At 47.2% G+C, this 17,196-nt stretch overlaps 1 protein-coding gene across 3 annotated transcripts in view; it reads left to right on the forward strand.

Moving 5' to 3' along the window:
• The window catches only part of sei (potassium voltage-gated channel seizure), a 298,945-nt gene that overhangs the window by 269,562 nt on the left and 12,187 nt on the right, over positions 1 to 17,196 (forward strand). For all 3 annotated transcript variants that reach the window (XM_075895172.1, XM_075895175.1, XM_075895181.1), the window contains 4 exons: positions 2,170 to 2,379; positions 9,406 to 9,658; positions 11,032 to 11,241; positions 13,542 to 13,632. In XM_075895172.1, coding sequence (XP_075751287.1) covers positions 2,170 to 2,379; positions 9,406 to 9,658; positions 11,032 to 11,241; positions 13,542 to 13,632 — 764 coding nt within the window. The remainder of the gene's footprint in view (positions 1 to 2,169; positions 2,380 to 9,405; positions 9,659 to 11,031; positions 11,242 to 13,541; positions 13,633 to 17,196) is intronic.

A 17,196-nucleotide genomic window follows, 5' to 3' on the forward strand; every position in this document is an offset into this window, starting at 1 on the left:
TACGGTTCATAAACCGCGTAGCCCAGCCCCGACTTGCCTTGAATTGTGCCGGGGGTATTTCCATGTGGCGAGCGATGCTGAGGGCTTTGACGCGTATCATGTCAGTCGATACGGCGTAGCCGTCCCTTCGTGTGTCGACGACGTAGTTGACGAGCTCGCTTTCGAGTTGCGGGTACTTGCACTTTTTCCCGCGAAACGCCTTTCGGCTCCTGTTAGTAGCGGCGAGGGCATCTTTCTGATTCATCCAGTAACGCACGCGCTTCTCATCGACGTCGTACTTTCGTCCAGCTTCCCGCTTCCCGTGCTCCTCGGCATAGTCAATCACTTGCAGCTTAAATGCTGCAGTGAATGATCTCAGATGCCGGCCCATCGTCCGTCACGTGCGCTGGCTTCTGCAGGGTTCACTACAACCAACAAAGTGACACCGACGACACCGATCTGAAGTCGCGCTGCCAACGTATCGACACGATGCTAGGAACGATGCCAACAAAGAGGCCGCACAAGGCAAATATGGCGGCGCGCTGTCAACAGCGTGGTCGGCGCGTCGGCGGAAGTAGAATAAAAGCGGAAAAGCGTTCAGCGCCATCTGGCTGTAAATGAACTAACTACACTTTTCTGGCGGGACATTTTGAACTTTTGTTTTTTTTTTTTCGAAATATCCGCTTTCAAAGTTGGGGTGCGGCCCTTACACGAGGGCGGCCCTTACACGAGTATATACGGTACACCCCGAAACTGGCTCGACTATTGGCCACTAAAGCTTTCACTTTATTATCGGATACACGACGTTGTTTAGCGAAGGAAGGTGTATGTCGATTATTTCGTCAATGGTATCTGTCGGATGCCTGGTTATGCCCCCATGTGGTTAGAGAGAACGGCGACCCAGAGCGGCAAGATGGAGATTTGTTTGTGCAAGCTGTGCTACCGGTGCGTGCAGCGTTGTAAGTGCACAAAAGCTTGGTCTTTCTTACGTCACTGTTCGAATGTGGCGCTGGTGCAGTATTAAGCACTTTGAAAGATTGCGTAAACATGCCGTATCGCGACCAATCGAAACTCGGCATTCGCGTGCACGAGGCGGTTGACGATGAAGTAATTTGAAGCAGTGGCAAAGACAGGAACTAAATAAAAAAACGCGAGAGCAACGACCACCCAAAGCACGGAACAATTCGCTGTCGTTTTTTTACAACAGGGAAACATGATACATGAAGTGAGAGTATCTCTCACGATGTTTAAGGCCTGATTAAGTACTGGAAATAGGGGGAAATACCAATTACCCCTTTATTTTGTGCTTTTTTTGTTGCTTGGACATACCAATAATTCTACACCAACAAGAGGACACCTTTTTAAGTATCTGTTCTGAAGAAAACGTTTAGCAAGGACACCCGTCGCCATGGCTTGTATCCGCAAGCGGGAAAGCCTTTAAGCACTGAAGCAGTTAGATTTAGTTTATCAGAAGTAAGAAGTCATGTGGAGATTTTCAAATGAACCTATTTTGTAGAAGCGTTCATCGTAGAGAGGGATTACTCTCCTTCTGGATTCTTGCACGACAATACAAAGGCTGGAGTGGCTGCCTCTACAGTGCTTCTTGAGCAAGCCCACCGATATTTACAACCTTATAGAGGGCAATGTGGTGGTGCGCAAAAATTTATCATTAGAAAAGCCTGTAGCTGCAAAAGGTACAACGAGTTAATGCCTATACACCTGCCAGGTCTCTTGAAAAAAAAAACTGACTTCTTGTTTAAGTATATATAGCGTGCAGTCATAGCCATCACATTTTCCGAGTCATGCGCTTCACTTACACATAACTTAAGTACGCCAGTATCGTCCAGAGTCCACACTAGCTCCAATCTCGTTAGCGCTATCTTAGCGGGCATCCTCCATATGCTGTACACGTAATTACATGTGGTGTAAGAGAGCCGAGAATGCAGGTTATTGTACAGATACCATTCGTAAATGGCAAAGCGTAGCGCTGATGCGCGAAACAAATCAAAAATAAAACACGAACGAGATTGAAACCAATGGCAATGCTTTCATTCGCCCTTCGCCTTCGGTTTCTTTTTCTTTGCGTATCGCGATGCTTCGCGCATCAAATGTGACCGCGAACGTGAACGAACTCGTCTGCATCACTACGCCATCTGCCTGTAAAGAGCCTCATGACTTGCTTTTCCGCAGGGGCCATCACTAGTGTGGCGAACCTGACTACCGCTGTGTTCGGAACCGGGCCCGGAGCGACACACAGCTCTGGCGCCACTCCTTGCGCTGACTCGGGCTCCCGGACTGGTTCAGCCGCTCACGGTCAGAGGTCGCTCAGTCCGGGACGGGCGTGCGACGAGCGCCAGAGGTCGTCGGCCGCGGGACGTGGGGTGTCGCCCAGGATGAGCCGTGAGTCGGCTGCCTTCCGCCGCTTCCTATGCGGTACCTTTGTAATGCTATAGACGCAACTAGTGGAACCACTTTGCTCGTCGTACTGTGCGGATTCCACTGACGGAAAGGGTGCTGTTTCATCCAATTTAAGCTTTGAGGGGTTCTTGACACCTTACCAAATTATGGAATGCAGCGCCGCCTTTAAACTCAAAAAATATATTTATTAGTAACAAGAAACGTTATACTGTTGCGCTCATGAGACAAACAGGAAAGTTTGTGTGGGTAAAATTTAATCGCAAAATAATAAATATAAAACAACAAACAATGCCCTGCCTGCTGCACCAAAGTATTGGTGGCTACCAAATTGAAAAAAAAACATGAATACGACAATTGTAAATTGTGATTTTGGAGGAGAAAAGAGGGAAGAAAGAAAGGTAAAGTAGAGAGCACCAATACCATTTCCAACCTCCTCTAACGGATTGCATGACGAACTCCGTGCCATATTGTACAAAACCATATAACACAATACACAAATAAATGTTCGGTTTTGGCCTTTATATGCAATCATTAGTCAAAATTACACTATCTTCATTTAAAGTGAACCATGTGTAGGTGCGAAGCAGCGGGCGCTAACGTTTTCGCTGGCGGCCACGTTGGCGCTGCCGCTGAAGCGGCGTTACGCAGCAGGGAAACCTGGGGAGGCGCAACGCACGCAGTGATAAACCTATGTTTCCTACTGGAACATGCCAATCGCTGCTAATGAGCAATGAGAGACAGAAGACTCCGATTGAACACAGAGACCCGTAGTCCACTTTTATTGCCTGGCACGCTGCGAAATTTTATTGTTTTAAATAAAAAACTTGCTAGCAGGCGCTGCCTGCGTCGGTGTTGCGAGGCGAGTTAGGGGGAGCGTAGCAGAGAGAGAAAGAGCGAGAAGGAGATGTGCATGCGCAATGATAGTGAGAACGCCGCGGGGGAGAGAAATGCCTAGAGGAGAGGGGGGTGTGACGCTCCATGCATCAGCGTCGCGAGGCGAGCGAGGCAGATGAAGAGAGAGAGAGAGAGTGGAGCGGATGCGCATTCGCGGTAAGCGTGATCACGCCGCACACTGGACTGAGCTCAACCTTAAGCTGCTTCACATCTAAAACAGTTCTCCCGGCCAGTACACTTACCGTTCACAAATTAGCTAGCCTCCACCACGCCGGCCGTCGAACACATGCGCGCACATTCCGCGCCTGTCCGTTGGAAACGCGCCTCTCACATTCTCGGCTGGTGCTTTTTGTAGGGGATCGGTGAGAAGCACGCGCCCTTGCTGCGCAGGACGTGTTTAGCGGTTGGTGATGACCGTATTGCACTACAGTTCAAAACTACAAAGATTGATGTCACCTATATGCTTCGATCTTATTGCTCACTAATATTGCAAAATTGCTGAATCAGATCTTGAGGATAACATCTTCGTGGGTTTCTGCCATCAATGTTCTTTAACTACGTATATCTGCATTGATAATTTTTGAACGAATTCGGCTTTCATATTTACTTGCCTACTTCCGGTACCGGCTAACAGTAATTCATCGTCATCCATCATCATGAGCCTGACTACGCCCCCTGCAGGGCAAAGACCTCTCCCATGTTCCGCTAATAAACCCGGTTCTATGCTTTCTGCTGGCACGTCATATCTGCAAACTTCTTAGTCTAATCTTCCACCTATCTTCCTGTCTCCCCCTTGAGCATTTGCCTTCTCGGAGAATCCAGTCACTGAACCAGTGGTTATCCTACCTGCGCGCTACGTGCCTGGCCCATGCTCATTTCTTCATTTTTATTTCGGTTAGGATATCCCTAACCCCCATTTCTTCCCTCAACCACTCTGCTTTCTTCTAGTCTTTTGAGGCTACACCCATCTTTTTTTTTTTCTATCACTCTGTGAGTCGTCCTCGGTTTAAACTGAACCCTCTTTGTAAGCCTCCACGTTCCTGCTCTGTAGGTGAATATTATTACGACGCAGCTGTTATATACCTTACTCTCCAAGGACAGTGGTAGACTACCATTCATGATTTCACAATGCTCGCCGAATGTGCTCCACCCCATTCTTATTCTTGTTATTTAACTCTCTCGGTTAGGCTCTGCGGTTAGTGTCTGTTCAAAGTAGACCTATTCCTTTACAACTTACAGTGTCTCGCCACCTATCGCAAAACGCTGTTCTCTGCCGAGATTGTTGCACATTACTTTAGCTTTATGCGTATTAATTTTCAGACCTACCGTTCTGCTTTCCGTGTCCAGTTCAGTAATCAGTAATTTTACTAAGTTCAGTTCTCAGTATTGTATTAATAGTAATTAGTGTTTGCTAAATCTCTGCTAACACTGGCTAGTGTTAGCTCATTTAGGAATACTTATAACGTTCAATACGAGCTGTTACTCCGTCAGGATTGTCTTCCTACAGTTCCTGCCCAATGTTCGAGCTTTCTTACATTTTTTTTTTTCATTTTTTTTTTCATTTCATCTTTGTGGTAGTACGGTACACACTTAGTGCACACATACATGCAAATTATTGTGCCTCTACATCGCGAAAGAAAGACGCGCAGGACAGCGTTATGTCAGCTATTGGGCCCGCCATACAAATACTACTGCACCTGCTGACACTTGGCAGGTAACGTAAGCCATGGCCTTCGAGATTCAACGATCGCATATTACCTCGGCAAAGGTTACGTCGCGATCACCGTGTCGTCGGTTTTGTCAGGTAGACACGAGAAAATCTCCACAGTAAGCTGAGAGGGTAGTCAAGACCTAGAAGTAGTCCTCCCCTACCTCGCAGCGCTCTGTCCTATTGCCCTTTTCCCGTTAAATAGGAAAAAATAGTGTTTTTCACTCATTAATTCATCCACACGTGATGTAAGAGTAAAGCAACATACAGCAATCTAGAGAACACGGTTAAAAACGTTGCACGAGTACGAGACGCAAACGAAGAATACACAGGGCTCTTGCGCCGTTCTGAACCATGAACCCACACCGACTTTTCCAACTATCAGAGTTACGGTCTATAGAAGTTGCTGCTGCCGCCTTTGGAGCACAGAAAGCAGGCTGATGAAAAAAAAAAAAAAACTACGAAGGGGTAAATGAAAGCTTGCGGCGAAAAAATTTGTACACAGGTGTTGTGTGCAGCCGACATTTCGAAAAGCGGGCTTGGAAAAGCGGGCAAACAGAACAGTTCCGTTTGAGCCTTGAGGAAGACAAGTCTGTTTGTCGAAGCGTCGGCTTGACACAACCGCTGTTTGCGGATTTTTTTTCATAGAAAGTAGGCTGAAAACTTGAGAACAAAAGTACTGGCTAGCACAGAAGATGTAATCTCCGTATCAACGGAACATTTGGTGTCTTTGGTGAGCAGTTTCATAGAAAAAAGGAGTCGTTTTCAAGTACGTAAGTCATGGTCAAGTCATGAAGTTTCTGCATGCATGTTCGCGCATTTTTGTTGGCTGTAAAACACGTACCCTGAACTCAACTCTGTTGCTTTCGTCATAAACTTTTTTCAGTGGGCGTGCAGTAACATTTTGCGGGCACATTACTCCTTAAAGCACCAGCATTCCGGTTTTTTAGAAGCTGCTGTTAAGGCTCAGATACCCAGAAGTGCGTCAGCCGTGTTTAGCACCCTCCTGCGAATCATTACCTTTTCCGGTCATTTTCTTATCACGTGACGGTGCTGTGAAGCTCACTTTCAGGGATAGACACGATGAACAGGCCTGCGAGCTTCTCGTTTTAGCAACGGTCTAGCTGATTACAGCGCGTGTATTTTATTGTGTAAGCGTAGAGTCATCACACTCTAATATTATTAGCCGAGTGTTTTTGTTCTTGTTCATGCTTGAAAAACAAAGGCTTTTACTACGTTAGGCTGAAGGTTTACGAGCTGTTGGCGCTTTCCTCTGCTTTGAGGCTTGTTCCTTTTGCGTAGCCCATAACTACGCTAAAGCAATTGTTTATCGTTAGACGCAGCTTGAAATATTTAGTCCGAACGAAAGCCTTATGGGCCGTACGTAAGGTATCTCATTACATTTTGAACGTAGAGAAGCAGTAAGCTTGATCCAGGCATACTTTAGCAAACGCTAAATTTCGCCGGACTCTTTTACGTTCTTTCGCGCTGATTATTTCTCATTTTTACACACGTATCGTAAAGTAAAAATGATGTTGTGAGAGATGTGGAGCTGTTGCAAAGTGACGCATTTGATTGAAACTCGAATTGGTGCAGAAGTCGTAGAATTGAAAAGGCAAACCTGCGTAGAAGCAAAATGGCGACAGGTCATTATAAAAATATGTTCAAGCGATGATATCTTTGTCCAAATAATAATAATAATAATAATAATAATAATAATAATAATAATAATAATATCACGCTGACGGAAAAACCTTTGAGTGTGTTTTTCCCACGTCACTCTTTCATTCATGAGTTATACTTATGATTAAAAGGTACTGAGACTTCACAGTGTTCGTATAAGCCCAAACCTCATAAGCGCGAAAATGCACGCGACAGCGACGAGCGACGCGACGTAGATTATCTTCGCGCGATCAGTCGCTAGCGCAGGCAAACCTCTTCTCGCGACGGCTTCGGCGAGCGAATTCCACTGTTGCTGGCGTGAGGCCGTCTACTCGCACCAAGAAAACCGCGTAGCGAGCGGTATGCAATTTAAAAATAAGATATATTGTTGTGTAATGAAACGGAAAGTGTTTATTATTGCCTTGCAGCACTTTTTATATGCACATGCGTTATAAACACTGCGTTATTTCTTGTTGCGCATACGTGACTAGGGCAGGATCACGTGCACCTATGTAGTCCTTGTCTTTTCCGGTATTTCGCTATTGGCTGCTTGAGCCCAGCACTTCCGGGCGATGAGCGACGGTTTCCTAATCTGGAGAACCGAGCGATCGCGCGAAAACGAGCACGCGACACGTCGCGCGAACGCCCTGTTTCGTCGCTCATAGCGTCGCTCGTCGCTTTCGCGTGCATTTTCGAGCTTATGAGGTTTGCTCTTTAAACACTGCTCAGACATGAGGACTGCGCAAACATGTACGTCGTATCAAGGGTCATTCATCCTTGAAAAAAAGTTAAGACATTGTGTTAGGGTCGCTGTAATTTAGATCCTGCACTAGATTTGACTTTCTGGCGTTCTTGAACCTGTGCGTAACCAAAGTACGCGAATGTTTTCGCATTTCGCCCGCACCGAAATGCAGGCACCGTGGCTATAGGACTCGAACCCGCACCCACGAGCTCGACAGCGCAGCGCTTCAGCTACCACGGTGAACACTATCGTCGAAAACAAAATTAAAGCCATTTTTATCAGAATGGGTTTATTAGATTGAGCCCAGAACGCTACAGAAGCAGTGCTGTGCCGCCGTCGCTCGGGTGATGTCGTGCAAAAAATATCGGCCGTTCCTGATCGCCAGCTTGAATAGCTGGAACGAGTCCAAGCGGCCGAAATAAGCTCACCGGACAACGGGCAGCTATTTAAGGGTCCCCGTGAAGTGGCCAGCAAACGGGGCACGAGCACAGGTCAGCCGCCAGATATATACGTTAGTATATACACGCCCGCCAGTATCTGGCGCCACCACGACACCGCGGTCAACCTGACACGTGCACCGATGCGCGTCTTCACTGGAAGCTCGACCTTCAAGAAGCCACCCGAAAAAAGCTTCTTGCCGCCATGATGCCCGTGATCATCGCGTGATCACATCTCGCTGTCTAAGCGCATAATTTTACCTTCGCCCAAATGACAGCTCATCATTCGCGTTTGTCGTTTGTCTAAACACATACATTATAGAACGAGTGAACCACATATAAAAAGAATAAAAAGACCACCCCGCAGAGTTCCTAGTGCGTCCACCTAAGATGACTCGAAGGTCCCTCTTTCCCTTCTCCGTCGATGTATGAAAGGGATTGGGGAACACGAGCCGCGGCTTCACGTGCCACTGACAAGCGCCGCCTCTTTCGTTGAGGCCGAGGTGCTCTCCGGTTTCTTTCGCTGCCCAAAGAAGGGCGTCACAACAACATCTTATGGCGCTACGTCACACGACTTGAAGCCTAAATTCGTGACGTCATGGCGACTCGTTGTGATGTCATCACGTAACGACTTTTTCTTGTTTTTTAAACCCCTCGTCCCGTTTGATGAGGCATCTGAGGCGTTCACCCTAATAGAGAGGTTGCGCTGAAAAGAGGTGAATGCGTGCCCTGAAATCTCAAATGAAATACTTGGAAGTCGCCAAGCGCCCTGCTATACTGCATTACATCGATTCCATAGGTTTAATCAACACATACGTAGTGTATATACACTGTGAGAAGATTTTCACCAAGTCCGTAAAGTGACCACTGACGACAAAAATGTTCGGGATAAAATCAACAACGGACAAGGTGCTCGTCATTTTTTTCTGCATCTTTCTCTGTCCTAGCATGCATCACCAACTCGCCCAAATTTTAACCGGGGAGCTGTTTAAGGTAAAGGTTCCTGCCTCTATAGAACGTAACGCACTTCTTAGCCTGTAAGTGGCACCGGGATTGGGTAAGCCCTACTACTCGGCCCCGGTCCAATATAAATGAATGTGTCTATCACAGGCCTAAGGAGTACGTGCCATGAAACTTCTAGTGAATATGTGCAAGAAAAATTGGCCAAGCCCAACTGCTTACCACGAACATTTAAAAAAAGGTGACTATGGCAGGCCTAACGAGTATGTGTCGCAAGAAATTGGCTATAGCTCTCCGGTGCTGACATCCCGTCCACTAAAAAAAAAACTATAAAGCTGTGTACTCTAGTGGCCATATGACAGAGCAATAGGGCAAGCTCCACTACTACTCACCTCCGGTCAACGAAACGTATAATAAAACGTCAATGTGGCGCTACCAGATCCGCTGTTTAACCAGTCTGCGCAACGTTCCTTCATTGAAATTGCTTCAACTGTTTGCGCGTTGCTAATTGTGGGCATGTCAGCAAGTGCAGTTTGTAGACCGCCGTGGCAGTTGCTTTTGGACGCATGTTTATGCCAACAACGAAGCTTTTCTTACTCGAACAGGATCGAGTCGCAGCAGTCCCGGCTGGTCGCCCAAGGACGAGGCGTCGGGTGCGCCGCCGTCGGTGGCGTCCACCAGGGAGTCTTCGCTGCCGGCGGCGACGGCGCCTCGTGCCTCGGCGCAGTCCAGCTCGAGCCTCACGCTGCCGGTGTCGTGCAGCCCAGCCGGCGGTGCCTCTCCTCCGCAGCCTCCGTTTCCGGCTGGCGACGAGGCCCGGCTGGGCGTGCTCGAGTCCAGGATCGACCAGCTGGCGAGGTAAGTCGTAGTTCTATAGTTGCGATACCAAGTTTACCTGAGAACACTCGATCGGCGTCTGCAATATATATAGAACAACACAAGTCTCAGGCTATTTCAGCCCCTAAGCTAAGAACTGACTAAGAATAATATTTGTGGTTTTACGTACCAAAATATAAATATGGTTATGAGGGACATCGTTAAGGTAAGAACTGAATGACAATAATATTTGTGGTTTTACGTACCAAAATTAAAATATGGTTATGACGGACATCGTAGTGGTAGGCTGTGGAAGTATAGACTATGTGGTGTTCGTCAACGTGCGCTCAATAAAGTTTTTTCCTCCTCCCCCTCCTCCTCCTCCTCCTTGTTATCGTGCGCTGACTGCACAATACACGGGTCATTTCGCCCCCATCGAAATGTGACTGCCATGGCCGGGATCGAACCCATGACGTTCATGACGTCAGCAGCCGATCACCATAACCACTAGAGCGCCGCGGCGGTAAGGTTGGGAAGTAAAAACGCTTGCGTATGACGTCAACAGCCTTCGTTGGCACCCTCCAATCGGTGCTTGTTCTTGTTCTTGTTCGCATAGTCTGCGGCAATTCACCCCCACTGTGGAGCATTGACGGCATAGATGATGACGATCATGATGTTTTCGCGTGGTTTATACCCACATTGGAAACTCGGTTAAGAATTTAACTGAACATTTATTAGCATTTATTGCCACCTTGAGATTCTACAAAACGATAACAAATTATTAAAAAAGCGCGAAGAAACTGTCAAGCACCACTTTTTTTTCGTGTTATGATGTCATGTTATGATGGAAATGATGATGTTACTATAACCTTCAATACAGACGGTGGAACGAGGATGAAAAACGCCATGTTTTGTGCTTATACATTAGGAAACACGGGGAGCAATAAGGGAGACCACCCCATACATCTTCGCTGGTCGACCTGTGATCTCAAAGAACACGGTGATCTCAAAGAACTGAATATATATTCACCAAAGAGAGACACAATTGTTTTAATAGAGAGCTGGAGAATGTCCATACGTAAAGTAATGCGGCTAGGCCTGCTAAAAAGTATTTTCTGATATCATCGATATGTATTAAGTTCTCCAAATCAGTTTTCTCGGGTGTCGATGCACCACTTCCAGTGTGATTACTACGCTGCAGAATTAAGTCAGCTGCCGTGACCTGCTTCAAAGACTGTGTCGATCCCTTGGTTGGCAGGACACCTTTCAGGTTTTCCTTGATTTTTGAGAACAGGAACAAATCTGACGGCCTTCATCACGGCTGATGCAGCCCTGATACCGATGATACCGAGGCAAACAATGACAGTGATAACCGTCTTGACTCATTTCTATTGTTCTTCTCTCGCTGCGTGCAGGCAAGTGGCGGCCATGGAGAGCCGGCTGGCCCTGGACATGCAGACCATTCTGAGGCTGCTGAGCCCCGAGAGCGCCGAGCGTCGTTCTTGCGAAGCCGCAGTCGGCAGCAGCCCGGCAGCGCGGCCCGTCGACCTGCCGCTAAGGACGGCCACCACTCAGGGGGTTGCCGCCCCCCTCTCGGTGCCCACGCAGTCATCGGAGTCGAGCAGGCAAGTGTCGTTGGGAATACACTCGTGCCGCATTTCAATGGGTCAGTTAGCACTGTATGGAAGACGTCTCTTTTCCTTATTTAAGCCCCGTTCGCAAGAATAGGCTGAACTTTCCCCTTGTAGATTGCTTTGCTAACTTTGAGCATGCAGTATTACGAAATATGTCATGTAGTTTGAGAAGGAGCCAAAAAAAATTCGGCAGGTTCCACGTGCCGTGGGAATTCATTCAATGAAAAGCATTCGTCAGGATGGTGGATGAAGATAGTAGTCAGTAGACATGTGCTGCAGACATTTTAAAACAATTCATGCATCTATAAAACATGCAAATGTGATAACTGTTTGTTTATAGCTGCTTGACGACGCCACCAGTAACGCGCGAACTACCGGGGCTCAGTCTCGCGAAACGCAAACACGTCAAAAAACACTGTATGAGCAACATGCAGCCCTAGAAGGGGCTTGTGGGATTGTTACTATGGCAGACTCTTGACTCAACCTGGAAGGTAGCTTTAAAAAGCATTGAATCAAATGATTTTTTTATCTTCACCAAGCATAGCTTAAGTGTAGAAAATGCGTGTGTGATTCAAGCGTGTCTAAACGGGCGGAATCTGAGAGCACTGTCTTTGATACGTCATTCGTCTATAAGTGCTTGAAGATTTAACATTGCATTTGGTCATGTGAAAAAGAGAAAAGAGAAGAGTAGGCCATGTGAAAAAGAGAACATTTAGTGGCATTCCTCACATGGTGCTTATAAATAAATAAATAAATAAATAAATAAATAAATAAATAAATAAATAAATAAATAAATAATGAGGCGAAGGCAATAGATTGAAGTACAGAGAGGTTAGCCAGTTCTCAGACCAACTGGCTATCCTGTGCTTAGGAATGTGGTGAGGAGAGTAGAAGATGGCAGAAAAGAGATGTTACAAAAAAAGAAAATGAAAAAAAAACTGTAATATGAGTGATATGTGGCGTTTAACATCCCAAAACCACTATATGATTATGAGAGACGCCGTAATGGAGGGCTCCGGAAATTTAGACCACCTGGGGTTCTTTAACGTGCACCCAAATCTGAGCACATGGGCCTACAACATTTCCGCCTCCATCGGAAATGCAGCCGCCGCAGCCGGGATTCGAACCCGCGCCCTGCAGGTCAGCAGCCGAGTACCTTAGCCACTAGACTACCGCGGCAAGCGGCCAGTAATATGTTAAACGTTACTGTTAAAGACCATTTCTACGACCAGTTGTCCGCAAGAAACGCAACGACGCTCTCAAAACCTTCTGTGCCGAGGATGGTCTATAGAAAAAGAGGAAAGAAGGAGCAGGAGGAAAAAGAAAGACAGAGATGTTAAAGCAGTACAGAAGGACTGGTATGCTAGCTTACACATGGGAAAGGGGTGGGGAAGTAGGAGAAAGAGATTTAGAGGAGAGAGCACACATACACAGTCACACTTCCCAGTCATCATAACGCATTAAGTCTGTTGTCACCGGTACAAGTCTGTAGGCTTCAACAACTTGAGCATTTACCTTCGTCGCCTTTACCCGCGATGACCTGTCAGGTCAACATTGCAGAATGGTTTCTGCCATCATTGGTCTCTTATCTATGTGAGCTAGAGCAGCTACTAGTGGCGTTCTCTGCGCATCGTACCGAGGACAAGAGAAATAGAGAATGTGTAGAAAAATAAGAAGGTTGGACAACGGGTAGTTCGAAGGGGCACTGTAGAAGGGGGTCCGGGTGGTAAATAGTAGAGGAAAGGAGAAGGTAGTTTTGAGCTCGGACGCCGAATACATTGGACAGTTATAGCATGGGGTGCTCTTAAGTGTCACCTTGAGGTCTGAAGGCCTCTCAATTTTGAGGGGCATAAATAAAGTTTTATGTGTCGTTTGTTTTGGAGCACTGCCTTATCATACCTTGCTCTGGTATTGGACGATTCATCTTGTGAGTGCGTCGAAACAAACTTCAGAGAAGCGTGTGAGCTTGGGATAGTTGGTATGTCATGAAGATAGTTACAGCACGAGAACAGAACGACGACACAGCAACAAGAAGGACGCGAAAGACACGAGCGCTCGTGTTCTTCGTGTCCTTCTTGTCTTTGTGTCGTTGTTCTGTTCTCGCGCTATGACTATCTTCAGAGAAGCGCTTGGCTGTAGTAATTGTTTTTGACGTATTCGCATAGTTGTGTTGTAAGATATATAATGAACTTCAATATAAATTTTTTACCTTAGTTGTAAGGCTTTTTCAGCTTCATTGTATCAATAGCCTCAATGTGTGCTTTTGCGTGTTGACATAGATTATTTCTCAGGGCGGGGGGAGGTTCGTGCACATGGCCCGCTGGTTCGGACCCGTGGACGGAACCGTTTCGGAGTGCCTCACATCCGGGTGACCTGGCTCAGGTGAGTGGTCCAGAGTGAAGTAAAGGCAGACTATTGTATCTTCGTAGGTTTTCGGGTATTGTAGTTACATTATGAGTTTACAGCAAGGACCTGCAGTCACTTGGACTGATGGGCCGAAGTGAGACACTCTAGCCGTACTCGCTAAATAGCGCCGCTCACGATTTTTGTATCCGCGTCCCATTACGTCATCGCATCACATGCAAAACATTATAGCAGATTTTGCATGTCTAGCATATCTCATTTGTCATTTCCACACTTTTAACATGATTCTTATAAAACACCAGATCGTAGAAAAATTTGGGAGCCCATCCCCATGGCGTTTCTCAAGGGCATATCGTGGTTCTGAGGCGTAAAACCCGAGATAATAATATAATATTGTCGCGAGCAAAAACAAGATCTGCAGCCAGGAGTTCACTCGAACCGGAGCAACCAAAACGTTCTCTTTTTCTTCGTAGCCCAAAAACGGGTATGAGCCACAGCGGCTCGTTCATCAATGGTGGCATTACCCCCTCTCCCAAGAAGCATCGTCTCGATGCTGTACATGAAGGCAAAAAAGAAAGAAAATGAGGTAAAAATTATCATGCAAGCAAAATGAGCGGTGTAAGGCGGAATAACATAGTTGGTTGTGGAGTCAAGAGTTAAATGAGAAATAAGAAAAATAGGAAAGAATGCAAGGGAAAGACGAATAAAGTCAGTCACTCTCTGGCGATTCACAGCGCGAAAAGTATGGTTTCAGCCGTGAAACGTGAACGACTTCAGTTCGCGGGGTGAAACGGGAACGTCTCGAAGTGCCTTCTGGGAGAACCTCATATGTGACATCGCTGAGACGTCGTACGACCTTGTAAGGGCCGAAGTAGCGGCGAAGAAGCTTTTCTGAACGGCCACGTTGTCGGATAGGGGTCCACACCCAGACTTCATCACCGGGCTTGAAAATTACTTCACGGTGACGAAGATTGTAGCGGCGTGCGTCTGCGCTTTGGTGATGTTGAATACGGTGACGAGCAATTTGACGGGCCTCTTCTGCACACTGCGCGAATTTGGCGGCATCGGTGTGGTATGTTCCTAAGTTGTCGGGCAGGAGCATGGCGTCGAGCATCGTCGTGACCTCGCGACCATGGACTAAGCGAAAAGGTGTGGAATGACTGCATAGCCTGGTACCTGGGCCGCATAGCAGGATCTGTAGCCGGTGGCGCAGGGGATCGCAATGCCGCTGCGTATGTCAGGACTGGCGCCTCGGGAATCGGTGGTGTGATTGGGGTCAGGGGTGTGACGGCCTGCCGGACTTCTTGTCTGATTACATCCGCGAGGGCAGACACAGGTTGATGGGATCCCACCGCCTGAAGCTGTCGCAGTTCGTCCCGAACAATACTTCGAATGAAGTCTGCAAGGGCCTGTCTCTCGCTGTCAGAGCCGATAGAGCATGCGGTGGCCGGGATCTGGCGTTCGTATTGTGATGACCGCTGCTGAAGCGTACGTTCCATTGTGTTCGCCTCACTGATGAACTGGGCGACTGTCGTTGGTGGATTGCGCACGAGCCCAGCGAAAAGCTGTTCTTTTACTCCACGCATCAAATGCCTCACCTTCTTTTCCTCGGGCATGGCGGGGTCCGCGCGCTTGAAGAGCCGAAGCATGTCCTCGACAAACATGGATACTCGTTCGTTCGGCCGCTGGTTTCTGCAGGATATGGCTTGTTCGGCCCTCTCCTTCCTTTCGGTGTTCCGAAAGGCGTCACGGAGCTGACGGCTAAACTCTTGCCAGGTTGCAAAGGAGCCCTCGTGGTTCTCGTACCATGTCTTCGCAGAATCCTCCAAGTAAAAGTAAACTCTGCGCAGCTTGCGAACATCGTCCCATTCGTTGATACAGGCAACCCGATCAAAGTGGTCGAGCCAGTCATCAACATCCTCGAAGAGATCTCCATGGAACGGCTTTGGTGTTTGTGGCGCATGAAAAACATGGGCGAGAAGAGAACCATGGGCATCGCTGGTTTGGACCGCCTGGCTTGTCATCGAAGTTGCCATCTTTCTGGGTGTCGATGTCAAGGGACCAAATTCAGGGGGTAACCCACGCAGGCGGTGGCTGCTTCTTGCTCTGGGAGATGTAGCTGTCTCCACGATGGCCGACACAGCTGAAGTACACGTACCCAGCACTTCCACCAGTAATGTCGCGAGCAAAAACAAGATCTGCAGCCAGGAGTTCACTCGAACCGGAGCAACCAAAACGTTCTCTTTTTCTTCGTAGCCCAAAAACGGGTATGAGCCACAGCGGCTCGTTCATCAATGGTGGCAATATGCATACTATACATGTAATATATCCCCTCTATGAGGCAACTGAGATATTTAAGGCTTTTTCATCGTCTTTTTCGTTCACCTCTTATTGACAAATCATCGCGACGTGTAACTTTTTAGAAATCCAGTTACTTGAACAACTGGACACAGTAGCATTGCCATCATTAAGCATATTTTCGTAAATTATGCGTATGGGGTTACGTGCGCTAACGCATATAGACTAAAAACGACAAAACAAAGGTTTTCTTTGCAATAACGCGCCACGAGCTTCACTGACTGGCTGACTCGCCAACGATGACGAAGCGCCTTGGACGAAGAGAGGCCCACCTGTCTGTCTGAGACACTTGTTAAAGCAATATAATACACTTATAATAGCAATATACAGAAAATAAGAAGCAAATTTTACGGGTGATATTATATGGATATCTCCAAAGGTGGTGCTATTATAATAACACCCCTTGTTCGGCGACTTCTCACCATTTCAAGACTTCATGTTGTCATGAACTCATGTCGTAACGAAAGGCTTGTGGCGAAAATAGAACGAGAAAAACATATGGAAAAATTGTCCCCGTATCTGCATGTTACACTGTAATGTCGTCGAAAGACGATAGTCTTGCGTCTGGAGAGAGTGGACAAGACGTTTATTTGATGTTCTGCGCAAGAAAATCGGTGAGTGCTATGTTGAAGGCGCTGGGTTAGTGTCTCGAGCGTGCAGCGGAGGCGAACGAGCGCATCAAGCCATGTCACACGCGAGACATGAGCGCCACCTGGCAGTTATCTTGTAAAACGAAGCGTGCGGCGTGGGCGTCCGTCTCGGAGGCGATAAGGTGTCGAACGCAAGGCGACGGGTAGGTGCCACCACCGTGTCGTCTTAGCAAAGCGTTGGAAACATTTGCATTTTCGTGCAAGCGTTCAATTGTAGGCGCAGCGTGATAAACGCTACGGTCCTTAGAATTACTTATGTATGCCTTTTTTAGTAAAACGACACACATACAGAATATTTACCTGTTGTTATGGTGCCTCAGATATGCGCAATAATTTATTTTTAATTGACAATCGCGCAAGTATGAACGCTGAACCTTGAGCAATGTTGGTGGATGCTGCGGATGGGGTCGGCCGTTTGGAGTATCTTTTTGTGCCGTTTCAGCTATAGTTAGGGGCAGACAAGCAGACAAATGTACAGACACACAGAACAATATTTCTGCGTAGAAGGTCTCCAAGAAGGACTATCGTCTTTAAAAAAGAAGGATAGGAATCCCTTGTTTTAAGTGTGAATACA

Source organism: Rhipicephalus microplus, chromosome 1 (genome assembly GCF_043290135.1).
Source record: "Rhipicephalus microplus isolate Deutch F79 chromosome 1, USDA_Rmic, whole genome shotgun sequence".
In the NCBI taxonomy this organism is placed as follows: domain Eukaryota; kingdom Metazoa; phylum Arthropoda; class Arachnida; order Ixodida; family Ixodidae; genus Rhipicephalus; species Rhipicephalus microplus.